The following is a 17,746-nucleotide window of genomic DNA, read 5'->3' as shown; positions in this document are numbered from 1 at the left end:
TTTTGGGAAAATAACTCAAAATGAAGAGAGTTTTTGCTTAAAATAAGATAAATAATCTGCCAATGGGGTGAGAATAATAATCTTAATTCAAACAGAAAACAAGATTATTTTTCTCACCCCATTGGCAGATTATTTATCTTATTTTAAGCAAAAACTCTCTTCATTTTGAGTTATTTTTCCCAAAACAAGACAATAATTTGTACTTGTCTAGTAAATGTTTCTTAATGTAAGAATTTTGGGGGGTATTTTGACTATATAGGTCCTTCTCAAAAAATTTGCATATTGTGATAAAAGTTCATTATTTTCCATAATGTAATGATACAAATTAAATTTGTGTATATATTTTAGATTCATTGCCCACCAACTGAAATGTTTCAGGTCTTTTATTGTTTTAATACTGATGATTTTGGCACACAGCTCATGAAAACCCCAAATTCTCAAAAAAATTAGCATATTAAAACTGTCCATGTCCAGAAAGGGAATAAAAACATCATCACAGTAGTCCATATGAGACATCAGTGGGTTAATTAGAGTCTCTTGAAGCATCCAAAATACATTTGGGTCCAAAAATAACAAAAACTACGACTTTATTCAGCATTGGCTTCTCTTCCGCGTTTGTGTTCAATCTCATGATCTGTGAATCGATTCATGATTCGGATCGCCAATGTCACGCGATTTCAGCAGTTTGACACGCGATCCCAATCATGAATCAATTCGCTGATTCATAACCGTTTGAATCTTTATTTGAGGATTTAAAAAAATAAAAAGATTTTGTATTAATTTTCTATCATATTATATTAGGCACGGCCCGGCTCGGTATCCTAGCCTGTCAGCAGCGTTGCATCTTCGTTCTGGACCGCGGGTCCGGCGACTCGCATCTCGACCGGCATGACGGAGAGGAATTAATGACAGAACTTTTATTTTGGGTTGAACTTTTAAGTCAGAGGGGCCTGGCGACCTGCCGGCATCGATCTGTCTCGGACGAATCTTTAAACCGGGAATTGTTTGATTTGTTAATAGATCATCTCTAACTCACACTGAACTTTGTCTCTGCAAACAGTCAGAACACAACACACAGCATACGATCTCTGCAGTCTGTCGGTGAGTATATTAATGCTATTTTACCTGTATATCTATAGCTTTTACCTGTATATTTATAGCTTTTACCTGTATATCTATAGCTTTTACCTGTATATTTATCGCTTTTACCTGTATATTTATAGTTAACATGTTCAGATGTTAGGGGGTTTTATTGTTCAGGGTTTTGCCACTATGTTTGGTGCCTTTAGTACTTCCATTAGTAGCCTACAGTTTCGCAAGCATTATCATGTTTTAGTTGAGTGTTGTTGTAAATAAAAGTATACACTGCAAAAATGCTCTTCTTATTTAGTATTTCTGTCTTGTTTTCAGTCCAAATATTTAAAAAATATTAAATCAAGATGCATTTACTCGACAAGTAAAATGACATAAGATATTTTTTCTTGTTTTGTTGAAAATTAAATCTAAATGAAGTGAGTTTTTGCTTAAAACAGGCAAAATGATCTGCCAATGGAGTGAGAAAAATAATCTTATTTCTGTTTAAAATCTTGTTTCTTGTTTCCGTCCCAAACAGAAATAAGATTATTTTTCTCACCCCATTGGCAGATCATTTTGCCTGTTTTAAGCAAAAACTCACTTCATTTAGATTTAATTTTCAACAAAACAAGACAAAATATCTTCTGTCGTTTTACTTGTCTAGTAAACGCATCTTGATTTAATATTTTTTTAAATATTTGGACTGGAAACAAGACAGAAATACTAAATAAGAAGAGCTTTTTTTGCAGTGTATTATTTCAGGATGTAATCCAGTTGATCTTCTTGTGTCTTCATTGATTATTAAATCTCAATATAGTCAGCTCGTTGTCATTTTATTTGTATATTTCTGCAGGTCAAGGGATTTTTGTCAAACAGGTTTATAAAATGGAGTTAAAGGTGCTGTTCACCCTCATTTATTCGTCTGGCTTTCTGTGCATTCTCAAAAGTCAAGAGCCCAAAACTCCTGATGTCACTGATCTGGCCTTCAAAAATATCGACTTTGCCATGAACCTCTATCGCAAGATTTCAAGTTATCATGACAAAAACGTCTTCTTCTCACCACTGAGTGTGTCCACGTCTTTTGCCACGCTTTTACTGGCTGCCAAGGGCTCGACACGCAGTCAGATCATGAAGGGCCTGAATTTGGACTCTCTAGATGGAAATGGAGACGCTTTGCTCGTCCCAAAGCTCTTTGAGCAGCTTCAGAAGAACATCTCGCAGGACGGAAAACTGCAGATGGAGCAGGGAACTGCACTCTTCGTAGACGAGCGATTTCAAGTCGAAAGCCTTTTCAGCGATCAGATCAAGACGTTCTTTGGTGCTGATGTGAACAATGTGGATTTCAGCAAGGCTGAGCAAAGCAAGAGCATCGTCAATGAGTACGTGAGCAGAAAGACTGGCAATAAAGTCAGTGGAATGGTGCAGAGTATCGAGCCACTGACCAAGATGATGCTCCTCAACACCATTTTCTATCAGGGTGAGTTTGAATTAAGATTATTTTTAAGAAAACTTAGATCGACATTTTAGTGTCCCCAACTGAGCAAGCCAAGCCAAAGGCGACCAAAAGAACCAAAAGTCCATCAGGAAATGAAAAATAAACCAGACTCAGTTCTCCTCTGGCCAAAGAACGTTTATCAGTAAACGTTCTTAAATCAAGATATATTTACTGGAGAAGCAAAATATAAAAGTGTTGTGTTTGTGTTTCTGAAAAAGATTTAGCTTAAAACAAGAACAAATATCTGTCAATGGGGTCAGAAATATAAACTTATTTAAAAACTAAACATTTAAACATCGTTACTTTGGTTCCCTGAGAAGAGGAAACAAGACATTTTTGAGTTGCAACCTAATTGCCTTGCACCAGTACATTTTACTGGCCAATGACGTTTGAGCATGCGATCTAGGGGCGGAGCCATCATATAAATAGCAAAATTAATATTTATAAAATATTAATATTTATAAGAGTCTGAGTTTTGTACACAGCAGCATGTGCAATGTCTCGTTCTCCCTAGAGAAACTGAGCACTGCAAAAAATGCTCTTCTTACTCAGTATTTTTGTCTTGTTTCTAGTCCAAACATCTAAAAATTCTTAAAACAAGAAGTATTTACTAGACGAGCGAAAGTAATTGTCTCGTTTTGGGAAAAAATAATTTACAATTTAGAGAGGTTTTGCTTAAAATAAGCAAAATAATCCGCCAGTGGGGTAAGAAAAATAATGTTGTTTTAAGAATTTTTAGATGTTTGGACTAGAAACAAGACGATAATACTAAGTAAGAAAAGCATTTTTCTGCAGTGCAGGTGTGGAAACAGCAAATAACGTCTCTAAAACAATTGTGATACCATCTAAATCTCTGTTTTCTAGGCGAGTGGGATCATCCGTTCGACCCCAACAGCACTGAAATGAGTCGCTTTTATGTCAACAAGTACAACATTGTTCAAGTCCCCATGATGTTTAAGGAGGATAAATTCTTGACGGCTGAAGACAGTGAGCTGCGCGCTCGAGTGCTGCGCCTGCCGTACCGCGGTGGATCGGCGCTGCTCATCGTCCTGCCCGACGCCGCTGCCGATTATACCGCCATAGATGACGAGATCAGCGCCGAGCGATTCTTCGGCTGGATCAAAAACATGAAACGAACGTAAGCGGGAGAATCTGGGGCCGTTCACACAGAATGTGTTTTTGCATTACACTGTGCTACTTTCCACATGTAAATGTGCTAGATGGACGTGTTTGACCGATGCTCACTCATGACAAGGCGTTCTAAAAACTGCCTCTCAAGTTAAAAGTTTAACTTATTTTAGAAAACCTTGTGTTTTTGGTATCTATTTTTTATTTTAACCACAAAAATGCGTTCTGTGTGAATGACCCCTTTTACAGTGCAGAGCTGCTACTTTTCACTTTGTGCACTATTGTGCTTCAGGGTTAATTATATTTAACTAAAACCATTAAAAACTGTTTTTTTCTTGAAACAATACTTGAAATATAATACATACATATATATATATATATACTAGTGGCCAGAGGTGATGTCCGGAGGGGACATTTGTTTTTAATGACTCAAGTTTGATTAAAGAGTTAGTTCAGCCAAAAATGAAATGTCTGTCATTAACTCCTCTCCCTAATGTCGCTCCACACCCGTAAGACCTCCGTTCATCTTCACACACAGTTTAAGATATTTTATATTTAGTCCAAGAGCGTATGCAAGTGTATGCACACTATACTGTCCATGTCCAGAAAGGGAATAAAAACATCATCACAGTAGTCCATATGAGACATCAGTGGGTTAATTAGAGTCTCTTGAAGCATCCAAAATACATTTGGGTCCAAAAATAACAAAAACTACGACTTTATTCAGCATTGGCTTCTCTTCCGGGTTTGTGTTCAATCCTCAAATAAAGAATCAAACGGTTATGATTCAGCGAATCGATTCATGATTCGGATCGCCAATGTCACGTGATTTCAGCAGTTTGACATGCGATCCGAATCATGAATCAATTCGCTGAATCATAACCGTCTGAATCTTTATTTGAGGAACCCGGAAGAGAAGACAATGTATAGACACAAATGCAAAATTTAGTACATAGCTGTCATGTAAACATACCCTGAAGGCAAACTCACACCAAGAACCATAACGATAATGAAAGATAACTGCATATTAGCGGATAAATTAAGCCAGGATCACCAAAATATCCCGGCTTAATCCCTTATCCTAGTATTGTGCAATAGGCCCCTGGTGTCGAGAGTGTGTGTGTGTGTGTGTGTGTGTGTGTGTGTGTGTGTGTGTGTGTGTGTGTGTGTGTGTGTGTAACGTCAACTAGATCCCGTCTTTACGCGCTCACTGCCAAATGAGTACTTTGAAAGGAACGTAGGAAGTGAAGTATATCCGCGTTCTTATCAGCTGTGTTTCCAATTTGAGCTCGATTCTCAGAAATGCTTGGGAAAATGTAACGTTAGCTTGTGTGGACGCTACCGCACTACTTGATCAACAGAAGAGCTTCGCTACTGAAAAGCTATTTCATTGAGAAAACAGCGACGATACCACCACGCTACTGAAAAATGTAGTTAAGCTAGTAGTGTCACTACTTGTAGCGACGCTACTGCCCAACACTGAATATTGAAGACAACTGGTGTTAAACCATAATCAGCTAATTCACTCAAAACACCTGCAAAGGCCTTTAAATGGTCTCTCAGTCTAGTGCTGTAGGCTACACAATCATTGGGAAGACTGCTGACTGGACAGTTGTCCAAAAGACGACCATTGACACCTTGCACGAGGAGGGCAAGACACAAAAGGTCATTACAAAACAGGCTGGCTGTTCACAGAGCTCTGTGTCCAACAAATTAATAGAGAGGCGAAGGGAAGGAAAAGATGTGGTAGAAAAATGTGTACAAGCAATTTGGATAACCGCACCCTGGAGAGGATTGTGAAACAAAACCCATTCAAAAATGTGGAGGAGATTCACTGGACTGAGTGGACTACAGCTGGAGTCAGTGCTTTAAGAACCGCTGCGCACAGACGTATGTAAGACATCGGTTTCAGCTCCGCATTCGTTGTGTCAACCCACTCTTGAACAACAGAAGCGTCAGAAGCATCTCGCCTGGGCTAAAGACAAAAAGGACTGCTGAGTGGTCCAAAGTTATGTTCTCTGATTAAAGTAAATTTTGCATTTCCTTTGGAAATCAAGGTCCGCAAGTCTGGAGGAAGAGAGCAGAGGCACACAATCCGCATTGCTTGAGGTCCAGTGTAAAGTTTCCACAGTCAGTGATGGTTTGGGGTGCCATGGCATCTGCTGGTGTTGGTCCGCTGTGTTTTCTGAGGTTCAAGGTCAACATATACCAGGTTTTTAGAGTTTTAGAACAAGTTTTAGAGCACTTAATGCTTACTGTTGCTGACCAACTTTATGAAGATACAGATTTCATTTTCCAACAGGACTTGGCACCTGATCACAGTGCCAAAGCAACAAGAACCTGGCTTAAGGACCATGGTATCCCTGTTCTTAATTGGCCAGCAAACTCGCCTGACCTTAACACATTGAAAATCTATGGGGTATCGTGAAGAGGAAGATGTGATATGCCAGACCCAACATTGGAGAAGAGCTGAAGGCCTATCAGAGTAACCTGGGCTCTCATAACAGGGTATCCGCGGGGTCTTGAAAAGTATTAAAAGGTGATAAATCAATTTTGGGAAAATTAAGACCCTTATAAAGTATTAAAAAGTCTTATCACGGCTTTATAAAGTCTTACATTTTGAAAGTATTTTGTTCAAGCTTTGTCAAAAGAGTTTGACTCCAAAAAGTATTTATGAATATATTTATTTTCAATGCAATATGGATAACCGCATCGTGGAGAGGATTGTGAAATAAAACCCATTCAAAAAAGTGGGGGAGATTCACAAAGAGTGGACTGCAGCTGGAGTCAGTGCTTTAAGAACCACTGCGCACAGACGTATGCAAGACATGTTGTGTTCTCTGATGAAAGTCAATTTTGCATTTCCTTTGGAATTCAGGGTCACAGATTTTGGAGGAAGATAGGAGAGTCACACAATCCACATTGCTTGAGTTCCAGTGTAAAGTTTCCACAGTCAGTGATGGTTTGGGTTGCCATGGCAGATACTAGTGTTGTGTTTTCTGAGGTTCAAGGTCAAGGCAGACGTATAACAGGAAGTTTTAGAGCACTTCATGCTTCCTTCTGCTGACCAACTTTATAGAATTGCAGATTTCATTTTCCAACAGGACTTTGCACCTGATCACAGTGCCAAAGCAACCAGCTCTGCCCTGCTACGTACTTCCGCTCAATTTTAATTTTCCTTTAGTACTCCATCTGAAGTTGAGAATGATGACGATGTTGTGCGCTAGTTTGAGTTGTAGTTCAGTAATGGCGGCGGAGAGAGATGCGAGCGAAGCTATTTTGTGGCACTGCTGCCGAATATCCAGAAGTTATTAATTCTTTGCTGGGGTTTGTTGGTGGCCATGATGTCGTGGTCCTCCTCTCGCTCCGTTAGTGGTGAAGGAATTGTCTGAAGCCCTATTCAAACGGTAATTGTTTCTCGTGGGGTCGGACGGTATTATTTAAGTTACAGGGGCTAGTTAGTGATTTTATTTCCCCGTTTCCCAAAATCACCGGCCGAATTACCTACTGATTTTGATAAACACCAAGAATATATCACAAAAATTCACTGTTTATATCCTTTTTGACAACTGCAGAGCACTGTACGGTTGCACTTTGCTGTCATTTGGATGCATTTCTAGACAAGTAATTACAAGACCAATATATTTCATCATCGCTTAAAAAAATAAAAGCACGTAAACATTTGAATTGGGCCTTTATTTACAGCAGCATTTATTATCATACCAAGCTGCATATAACATTTTATTTACAGCATACAATCATTTTACGGACAACGTGAGCAGTGTGTTCCCAATTACAAAACTCTCCCCTCCACTGTGAATTAATCACAATCCGAATGCACGAGTTTTAGGTTGCATCACTGAGATGGCATGCACATTTATTTTGAGGATTTCCATGCGAGAAACAGGCGAAGGGCGCATGACATACGTACGAGTACCCGCCTTCATGGAAGTAAAGGCTTGTCAAAAGAGAGTGGCCAAACTCTGTACAAATGAAATGTACGAGAGTCTGGTAAGACCAGGCAAAACTCGCCTGACCTTAACGGCATAGAAAATCTGTGAGGTATTGTGAAGAGGAAGATGCGACTGAGCCGAGCCACAGACTGACCGACTCCAGGCCTCGCCGCATCGCTGCAGTAATTCAGGATAAAGGAGACACGACTAAGTACTGAGTGCTGAACATGATCATACTTTTCATGTTCATACTTCTCAGTTGACCAAGATTTCTAAAAATGCTTTCTTTGTATTGGCCTTAAGTAATATTCTAATTTTCTGAGATACTTAATTTGGGATTTTCCTTAGTTGTCAGTTATAATTATCAAAATTGGATTTGGATGGATGGATGGATGGGCAGACGGAGATAGATAGATAGATAGATAGATAGATAGATAGATAGATAGATAGATAGATAGATAGATAGATAGATAGATAGATCTGATAAACACAAAATAAAACCCTTTTCATCATAACTGAATGAAATAAGATCTTCTCAAAGACTCTAGTGCAGGAGTCATACGGTCAGATGATCATATTAACCGCTGTGGTGTGGAGAGACATCCAGGAGAGTAAATGAATGCTCGTATTTGGTCAACTCTTTCTGTGACCTCTGTTATAACCATCATGATCGACTTTTACACATTCTCTCTCTCTCTCTCTCTCTCTCTCTCTCAGGAGACTGGAGGTTCATCTGCCCAAGTTCAAGATGGACCAGTCTTACAACATGCATGAAATTCTGCCGCATCTGGGCATCGACAGTGTGTTCCTCGATTCAGCCAACCTGACGGGTTTAACCAAAGAAGGCCATCTGAAAATCTCACAGGTTACCACTTATTCAACCACTTATTTGTGTGTGAATTTTGGAAAATCGCATAAAAAGACGCTGGATGGAAACACCAAGCATATGCAGTTAATTGAGATGGATCATGTTTTATCCGATAAGAAGACGTGCACACATTTACCGGATAAATCCCTTGATGCACAACAATAAACTCATAACTGGCCTAAGCAGTAGACCAATGGCGTCGCAGCATAACATATGTTGGTTTATTGGCTCTGAAACACCTGAGTCAAAGTCTGTGATCTAAATGATTTGGTTTAAAGAGCATATTGATCATATATATGCTCTTTAATTCCCTCCAGAAGCGTCGCATTATTGAGTTTGTGTGTGTGTGTGTGTGTATTCCTCACACACAATTGCGTTCCCAAACACCAGCATCCCAATGCAAGAGAACATGTCAGCGTTTATTGAGTATCGCCTGACGCTCGGAGGGAAAAGAGCCCCAAGAGTCCATTTTTATTACTGATGTTTTGCACCATTTCCCAGGAAGTGACGAGTCTGTTCTCTTGAACACATGGGAATGAAACGCTGCTTTATTGCAAATGTTTTATGCAATATTACATTTTCTAAGTTTAAAGGATTAGTTCACTTTTAAATAAAATTTTGCTGATATTTTCCCCAGCCCCATCTCAACCAAGATGTCCCTATCTTTCTTTCTTCAGTGGAAAAGAAATGAAGGTTTTTGATGAAAACATTCCAGGATTTTTCTCCACATGATAGACTTCAATGGGCCTCAAACGGTTCAAGGGCCAAATGACAGTTTCAGTGCAGCTTCAGAGGGCTTTAAACGACACCAGACAATGAATAAGGGTCTTATCCAGCCAAACCATCGCTTATTTAAACTCAAAATAAAAGAGTTTGTTTTATAAGCACAAATGCTGGCCTTGCTCTGTTCTGTGATGCGCGTTCGTGACGGTGAAAAGGTCCCTCTTGAGGTAGTGTGTGGAAGGAGGACCATACACACATATTAATGTGTATCTTTGTGTCAGTTTATCGTTTAAAGCGTTTTTACGAACACTTGTCATTTGGACCTTGAACCTAGGCTAGAAATCTAGACGCACCGTAGCGGTGTCATTACATATCCTGTCCACCGGTGAAATCGTGTCTGCTGGTAGCGGTTTTAAATGCCTGATCAAAAGTTGTTATACATGGTCCTGGACAAGCAATTGTTTAAAAGTTTTCTTAGTATGGCAATGAATTAAGAGTTCATTGCCATACTAAGTACACACATACACACGCAAAACATTTATTTGAAATATGTAATCGATTGCTATAATGGGAGCAAAAACATGTTCTGAATTATTTCGACTGATAAACTAAAGCCCCGTTTCCACCAAAATTACCCGGAACAATTTGTACCAGGAACTTTTTTACAGGAACTTTTCTCCCCCCCAGACCTGCAGCTGTCTGCGTTTCGACCGCGATAAAGTTCCGAGAAGATTAGGCAAATTAGTCCGGTGATGTAGGACTGCGCGCGACTGCTCCTCCAAAATCAGTGACGGACAGTAATCATTTTTAAGTGTACCGATTGAAAGATTTAGTGAACTGTTTACATGAGACGTTATCCAAACCGATCTGGTGTTTACATGTGATGACTTTCAATCGCAATCATTTTGTCACATGCAGTTTGTCTGCCGCACCAAAAATGTCAACGCTGTTTTCTCCAGCAGCTGGAGTGTGTTTACTGTAGCCATAGCAACTCTTAACGGCCACCAGGACTAATACAGTATTATTTATAGCTATTTGTTGTAAAGTGTAATAATCATCTCAGAAAAAAAAATCTTCTGTCAGGCGCAGTTAAAGTAAAAACTGCCTGGGGCAATATACGCTGTGTCATTACTCCAACATTATCTTCATAACTTACGAAATAAAAAGTTTACCCCTCAGAAAAATGAGCTTTCCTCTCTTGTCAACATGAGCGCGGCGCGCGCCGTCACGTCATGTAAGGACACACACTTAAAAGTAATTGGTCAGGTCGTTTACATGGTGAAAAAAAATTAATAACGAGTATGGAAGAGATTCAAGCTGTGCTGCTTTTGCTGGTTATGTATAGGTTTACTAAAGAGGTAATTAACAACGACAGAAAAGAGCACTAATATGCAGATTCAGCAGCATATTCAGAAAGCTTGTAAAGCTAGATTTAAAATGACAATGTATATTATTATCAGCTATTACAGACATTGATCGTGAGATGGCTGAGACGAACACGCGCCATCAGACAGAGAGCAAGACTGATATTTACTGAACGCAGAACGAACCTCGCAAAAGACTTTTAAAATGCTGGTTGAACTAAAATGCTGCGTGAGCTCAACCAATCAGCATGTTCAGCGCCCAAGTCCCGCCCTCGAAAGTTCCTGAACTTTGAAAAAGTACTACCTCGCGAGCAGGGCCGTTTGGAGGGGGAAATATTTACCCGGAACTTCATTTATACCCTGGTTCCTGCGGTCTAAACACACGAAGTACCACCCAAAGCTCCTGGTTCCTGGGTAAAGTTCCTGTGGTGGAAACGGGGCTAAAGTGCCAATACAAAATCATGACATAGTAATGTACCTATAATGTAAATAATAAAGAATTATAAAAAAAATGGCAATATACAGAACGGGTGCACAAAATAAATAGATTATATACGAGATATGCTTGTTTATATCTTATATACTTATATAAGCACTTTATAGCTTCAGTTATATGGTGCTAGTATATGAGACATATGATTTGTAAGACATTAAAGACTATTTTAACACAATTTAAACAGCAAAAATCAAAACGCGATTTTGTAAGAATTGTAATCAGGCTCTGAACAGATTACCTATTAAAATTTCTTTCACCCAATAGAATCGCTCTGGGGGTCCTTGCGGACACAATTTCATAACGGACAGGATTTGTCATGACACCGGCAGCAAATCTAATCTGCCCGCGAGTGTCGTTTAGCAACTCTCAATACACTTCTGAGCTGTAAACACCAAACTCTGGTCAGGCCAATCACATCGTGTATAGAGTCGGTGGGCGGGGCCATAATGACGACGGCCGAGTTGCGTTTGCGTGCTTCTAGTAAACACAGAAACTGGCGAACGGCGGTCTTTCGAATCAGCTTTGACCGCGACTCGGGAAGACTTGGAGTTAAGCTTTTCTCTGAGAAAAGAACAAAGAACGGCACTGAAGTTATTCTTAAGAAGGGAAGCTGTGTTCGGAGATTAGCCGACCGGATACGGCGAATGTTTAATCTGTCAGCGAGCTCTGCTTCACCTTCGTTGCTCTGGTTGGTGTAGCGCTATCCTATCGCGTGCAGAGGGAGTTTGAAAGACAACCGTTTATCCGCCCCTCGGATTGAGCCGTCAATGGTTAGTTTCCAGACCAAACATCTTGATGTGGGTCAGGCTTGTCAGGCTACCTTAAACCATTTGAGGCCCATTGAAGTCCATAATATGGAGAAAAATCCTGGAATGTTTTCATCAAAGACCTTTCTTTCCCACTGAAGAAAGAAAGACATGGACATCTTGGATGAGATGGGGCTGAGGAAACTATCAGCAAAAGTTTATTTAAAAGTGAACTAATCCCTTAAATGTGCAGCTTCAGATGGAAGCATGGCTATTGACACTTCATTACGTGTGTGTGTGTGTGTGTGTTGTGCAGGTGCTGCATAAAGCCGTCATCGAGGTAGATGAGAAAGGCACGACCGCGGCCTCCGCCACATCTGTGGGAATCACGGCTTATTCTCTGCCTGCCACGTTCATCATCAACAGGCCGTTCTTCTTCTTCCTGTACCATGAAGCCACTTCTAGCCTGTTGTTTATGGGGAGAGTGATCGACCCCACGAAGAACTGAGAAAACCCTGGAGATGTTCCTCTTCTTACACACAGAAACATGCTTTGAACAGACACAAGGGTCAAACACACACTAATGAAGTGATACTTAAAGGAACTGTTCACTTCAAAATGTACATTTCCTGATATTTTACTCATCCCCCATCTCATCCAAGATGTTCAATTCTTTCTTCAATATAAAAGAAATTAAAGGGTTACTTCAGCGATTAGCATATGGCTTTGTATCAGTAGAAACCCTGGAGTATATTCAAATGATTGTGCTTTCCCCCCTCATATCCCCCTGAGACGAGAGATTTATGCATTTCATTTCTGGAAAAATTCCTCCTATGATGCAAATTGACGATATTATCATCATCGGAGGAATGTTTGGCCAAAGGCTAAAGAACTACAGCCAGCAGAGGGAGCCGTTTCCGCATGTTTTACACCCGCTCATGAGGGATGGAGATCACACTCACAGCTCAGCTCAGCTACAGGCACTCATTTAAACGGAGCTATGGTGAGCAATGTACGTCTTAACTTCTCAAATTAATTTCTATGAAAGTTAAGCTTGCAAAGTCATGAACTGAAACGCGCCAGACTGAACTCACGTTGTGAATGTATGCCGCGAGTGTAGTCGCGTTTACCTCAGCTCTCATCACTCCTGCAGTCAGTGCTCAGTGCTGTGATACTCGCGCGGCGACTCACTCATTATATTGAACACACACGTTCAGTTTTTAATTGTAGTGTCTTCTCCAACTCAGTCACAGTAATCAAGTTGGTGGCTTTGGGAATGGCCTCATAGGGCAGCGAAGCATTCTGGGAATTGTAGTCTTTCATCCCCATCAGACAAAAATACATTTTCTGTCTTTTCTCAGTCTAGAAAGCACCAAATTAAAAAATTATTTCACATTTCTACTACATTGATGACCCAGTTTAAATACAGATTCATCTTCCCAGCGCTGAAGTACCCCTTTAAGTTTTTTGAGGATAACATTCCAGGATATTTGTCCTCATAATGGACTTCAATGGGAACCAACGGTTGAAGGTCCAAATCAGTTACAGAGAAACACTGCAAAAAATGCTTTTCTTACTTAGTATTTTTGTCTTGTTACTAGTCAAAATATCTAAAATATCTTACATTAAGAAACATTTACTAGACAAGTAAAAAAAAATGGTCTTGTAAAAAATAAACAGAGTTTTTGCTTAAAATAAGATAAATAATCTGCCAATGGGGTGAGAAAAATAATCTTGTTTTCTGTTTGAATTAAGAGTATTTTTCTCACCCCATTGGCAGATTATTTATCTTATTTTAAGCAAAAACTCTCTTCATTTTGAGTTATTTTCCCAAAACAAGACACTTACTTTTGCTTGTCTAGTAAATACTTCTTGTTTTAAGAATTTTTAGATATTTTGACTAGAAAAAAGACAAAAATACTGAGTAAGAAAAGCATTTTTTTGCCGTGAAGGGCTTCAGAGGCTCTGATGATCCCAGAGGAATAGGGTCTGATCCAGACAAACCATCGGACATTTAAAAAAATAAACATTTATATATTGTTTTTAACCTGCATTGCTGATCTTGCTGCACAGATTGTGTAATCCCGTGGGAAAGATCACGCTAAACTAAGGCAGAAGTAACGCCCCTGAGTTGGGAAGACTAATACAAACATCCTTTAGCAAAAAAAGGTTCAACAATGATGACGGACGATTTTGAAGTTGGAGATAAAGTCTTCACACGAGGGCTTGGGGTGGTACTTCTGCCTATTGAAAATTACGGAGGGTTTGTGTGGATCAGTCTCTATTCCTCTGGATCATCAGAGTCTCTGAAGCTCTTCACTGAAGAAAGAAAGACTTGAAAATCTTGGATGAGATGGGGTAAATAAAATAGCAGGAAATTTTAATTTTAAAGAGAACTAATCCTTAAAGATACATAACATTACCAAATTAAAATAGTGTACAACCGTGAACAGTATATGGATGAACACTGAACATCATATTCTGAGAAATAAAGCGAGGAAATTGTCCAGTTTTCCCTGTCTACTTCCTTTCCACTCTTACACACCGCTACTGAAGTCCACACTTTACAACTATGATGTAAACACACACACAATGAAAGTATGTAGCTTCGTTTAACTTTAAAAATAAATACTAAAAGCTTACCGCAGAGATTTACACAGAAGAATGGCACGATTTCTGGGATTCTGGTGCAGGCGAATCATCTGCATATTTAATAAATCAAATGGGTTTTCAAACTGGCACAGTATTTAAACTAAAAGCAAAACCAACAGCAGCACATGCAGTTATTTATTTAGGTCTGTTCAAAATAGAAATTAAAAACAAAAGAAGTACAACAAGTGTATCATAAATGCAAGTGCATTTTGATTAAATGATCGGGAACGTCAACCACAGTCCTTGCATCAAATGCCATGCTGGAGAATATTCACACGTTCTGTTACTGAATAGAAAACTAAATATTCATCCATTCGTAAATCCAATTAAGAAGAACAATCCTTAGATTTAAGAACCATTGCAGTCATCTGAGCTGGAGCTTGACCAGCAGACTGAGGTGATCGGAGGGGAAGGTTTCATTGGGAAGACCCCTGAGAGACCAGAGATCCGCCTCAGAGAGAAGAGACAGCCGGCCCAGCATCTGCAAACCACCATCGGCCTCTGCAGACACACACACACACGTTAGGTTTTTGTGAATTGCGGGCACTTTCCATAGGCATAATGGTTTTACAAACTGTACATTCTATTCCCCTACACTGCCCCTGCCCCTAAACCTACCCATCTCACACACACACACACACACACACACACACACACACACACACACACACACAGAGAGAGCAAGAGAGAGAGCCCCTGTCCCTAAACCTACCCATCACACACACACACACGTTTGTTTTATATTAATGATGACATTACATAGACTTCCATTGATTTTATATCAGGTTAATGATATTTTCTATCCCCTATCCCTAAACCTACACATCACACACACAAAATTCTAAATTTTCTAAGTTTTTGCCTAAAATAAGCAAAATAACTTGTTTTCTGTTTGAATTAAGATTATTTTTCTCACCCCATTGTCAGATTATTTAGCTTATTTTAAGCAAAAACTCTTAATTTTGAGTTATTTTTTCCCAAACCAAGACAATAATTTTGCTTGTCTAGTAAATGTTTCTTAATGTAAGAATTTTTAGATGTTTGGACTACAAACAAGACAAAAACACTAAGTAAGAAAAGCATTTTTTTGCAGTGTAGAGACCCTCGAAATGTGCATATATATGATCAAATATGATAAAGTTTTGTTTAAAAATCCCCAGATAAAGTCAGAATTATGATGTTACAGATATTTACTGCATTTAAATGGAGCTGATGTTCATGCTGGGATGATCTGATGGTAGTTGATGTAGCTGGAGTCAATAAATAAGAAGCAAATAGCAGACTATAATCGTGACATGAAGTCGCGTGTGGTCGCATTCATTGCTCATGAACTGGAGCGCGTCTCATAAATAAACCCAAACTCAGCAGGATACTCTCCTCACATGAGAAATATGTGTATAGAAAGCTTGAAATGTCCACTTTTAAACGAAGCGATTTGAAACAAAAATATTTAGTTAGGCAAAGTGCAGCGTTGATGCGAGTAGCTCATGACTCAGAGCGGTTCTGTTCAGACGCTGCGCTCCATCACTGCATGTGCTGTGAGTTTAATGCACATTTTTACACTAATCCTGACTTGTGCAACTTTGTGGCCTACACATTTGTTTCTTAGTTGTATTATTAGTTCTTACTTTGCTAAAAATATATATTATTTCTTATTATAGCATAGCTTTCTGCCCACCCAATTAGACTAATAAAGTAATGATTATAAAAACACAAAGGCTTGATCAAGGGCCGAGGATAGTGCCGGGAAATCTCGGCCCTCGGGTCGGTTTGGGCTCAGGCAGAGAATCTAAACTCTAATCTGATGGTAGTAGATGGAGTCCTCACCTGCACCTCCATCAGAGCTCCTGCGGGTGGAGTAGAAGATGTAGTCGACCATGGCGGCTCCGTCTGAGTTCAGTGTGGAGACTGCGGTGCTGTGTGTATTGGGCCGGGCCTCACTGTAAGCTGACCTCAGGCTCAGTGTGTGACGCAAGGTGTGGCCAAACCTGCACAAACACAACCAGAGTTCATGAGGTTTCAAACATCCGCTGCAGGATTGAAGTCATACTTTTCTCCCATGGACAATAAGGACCAGCTAACCAAACGCACAGCATTGATTAGATGAACAAAAACGTCTTGGTTACGTATGTTACCCTCGTTACCTGAGGAGGGAATGGAGACGTAATGTCAGTGACTGACGAATGGGGGTTTCGCTTAGAAGCCTTTGAACTTCGAGATCTAGAAAACGCCCAATGGCAGTGCCAATGCCATGGGCATGAGAGATTTGCACATGTAACTCCGCCTACCCACATGGGTATAAACAGGAAGTCGCTGGCATGATCACATTATATTTACCTGCTGAGGAGCCAAGGCTGAACTCTCGGCCGTTCCAGCGGTACAGCGGAAGTGGCAGAGGGACATTACGTCTCCATTCCCTGCTCAGGGAACGAGGGTTACATACGTAACCAAGACGTTCCCTTTCGTTCAGTCACTCCGAGATGAATGGGGGTCCCAATGTAATCACGCCACTTGGCTGTCTTCCAGTGCCCTGTGTAAGCGCCAAAGTGCCCTGGCCTAACACTAGTACAGCCGAAGGACTCCCACTTATCAAAATGCCTACCCGTAGGGAGGACTTAGGAATACACATATGACCCGCTAAGGGCTGCATAAGGAAGATCACTGGGGTACCAGCCGCAGATGGATTTTTTACCCCAGGGGGCGGAGAGCTTGCCAAGGGAAGACACCCGCTCAGGGAGGCTTGCGGTGGAATACACATGTGGGGGTCACCGGAGGGGGAACCGTGCACATGGAGGCACCTGGCCAGACACAAGGGTCTGGGCTAGATAGGGCAGACTTACTGGCGTCGGCGTCGTCAGTGCTGGAGGAGCTAAGGGCTTTCGGAGAAGCTCACCTGAGAAGAATATCGCACGTATGCAGTCCGTGGAGTTGGACTGGCGAGCAAGCAAAGACACCTAAGCCTAATCCATTACCGGCCACTTGTAGAGGCGAGAACCTGTACATAGTCGAACACAGGCTCCACTCGGAGATTGTAAAATCTGCCGAATGTGTTCGGTGTCGCCCAGCCTGCAGCTCTGCGCCAGGGAGCGTGTGGTAACCTTCGTAGCCCAGAGGGCAAGGTCAGTCGCGGCACGCAGCTCATCTCTGAACCCTGGGTCAGCTCCACCCTTGTGCATGTCGCACAGCAACCTGGCCTGGTAGGCCTGAGCATGCAAAGAAGCAGTGGCCTGCCCCGCAGCTCTGTAGG

The 17,746-nt window shown here is 40.6% G+C and overlaps 2 protein-coding genes across 2 annotated transcripts in view; one reads left to right on the top strand and one right to left on the bottom strand.

Moving 5' to 3' along the window:
- The first annotated feature begins 879 nt into the window (after positions 1 to 879).
- On the top strand, positions 880 to 12,556 carry serpina10b (serpin peptidase inhibitor, clade A (alpha-1 antiproteinase, antitrypsin), member 10b). Its single transcript, XM_067456281.1, has 5 exons — positions 880 to 1,101; positions 1,928 to 2,551; positions 3,434 to 3,707; positions 8,368 to 8,515; positions 12,164 to 12,556. The coding sequence occupies exons 2-5, from the start codon at positions 1,960 to 1,962 to the stop codon at positions 12,353 to 12,355; spliced, it is 1,206 nt and encodes a 401-aa protein (XP_067312382.1). The 5' UTR covers positions 880 to 1,101; positions 1,928 to 1,959; the 3' UTR covers positions 12,356 to 12,556.
- Positions 12,557 to 13,810: 1,254 nt separating this feature from the next.
- Positions 13,811 to 17,746, bottom strand: part of angel1 (angel homolog 1 (Drosophila)) — a 52,293-nt gene continuing 48,357 nt past the window's right edge. Inside the window, exons 10-11 of the mRNA XM_067456280.1 lie at positions 16,327 to 16,487; positions 13,811 to 15,000 (exon numbers count right to left, since the gene is read on the bottom strand). Of these exons, the coding sequence (XP_067312381.1) occupies positions 14,864 to 15,000; positions 16,327 to 16,487 (298 nt within the window). The 3' untranslated portion in view covers positions 13,811 to 14,863. The remainder of the gene's footprint in view (positions 15,001 to 16,326; positions 16,488 to 17,746) is intronic.

This window comes from Pseudorasbora parva, chromosome 10 (genome assembly GCF_024679245.1).
Source record: "Pseudorasbora parva isolate DD20220531a chromosome 10, ASM2467924v1, whole genome shotgun sequence".
In the NCBI taxonomy this organism is placed as follows: Eukaryota; Metazoa; Chordata; class Actinopteri; order Cypriniformes; family Gobionidae; genus Pseudorasbora; species Pseudorasbora parva.
Note: the sequence above shows the minus strand (reverse complement) of the source record. Positions and strands in the feature narration are given on the sequence as shown.

Excerpts from the sequence above, each read along its gene's own strand:
- serpina10b (XM_067456281.1), top strand. The coding sequence starts at position 1,960 with ATGGAGTTAAAGGTGCTGTTCACCCTCATTTATTCGTCTGGCTTTCTG. Across the intron at positions 3,708-8,367 it reads ATCAAAAACATGAAACGAAC|GAGACTGGAGGTTCATCTGC; the intron begins GTAAGCGGGAGA and ends TCTCTCTCTCAG. Across the intron at positions 8,516-12,163 it reads GCCATCTGAAAATCTCACAG|GTGCTGCATAAAGCCGTCAT; the intron begins GTTACCACTTAT and ends TGTGTTGTGCAG.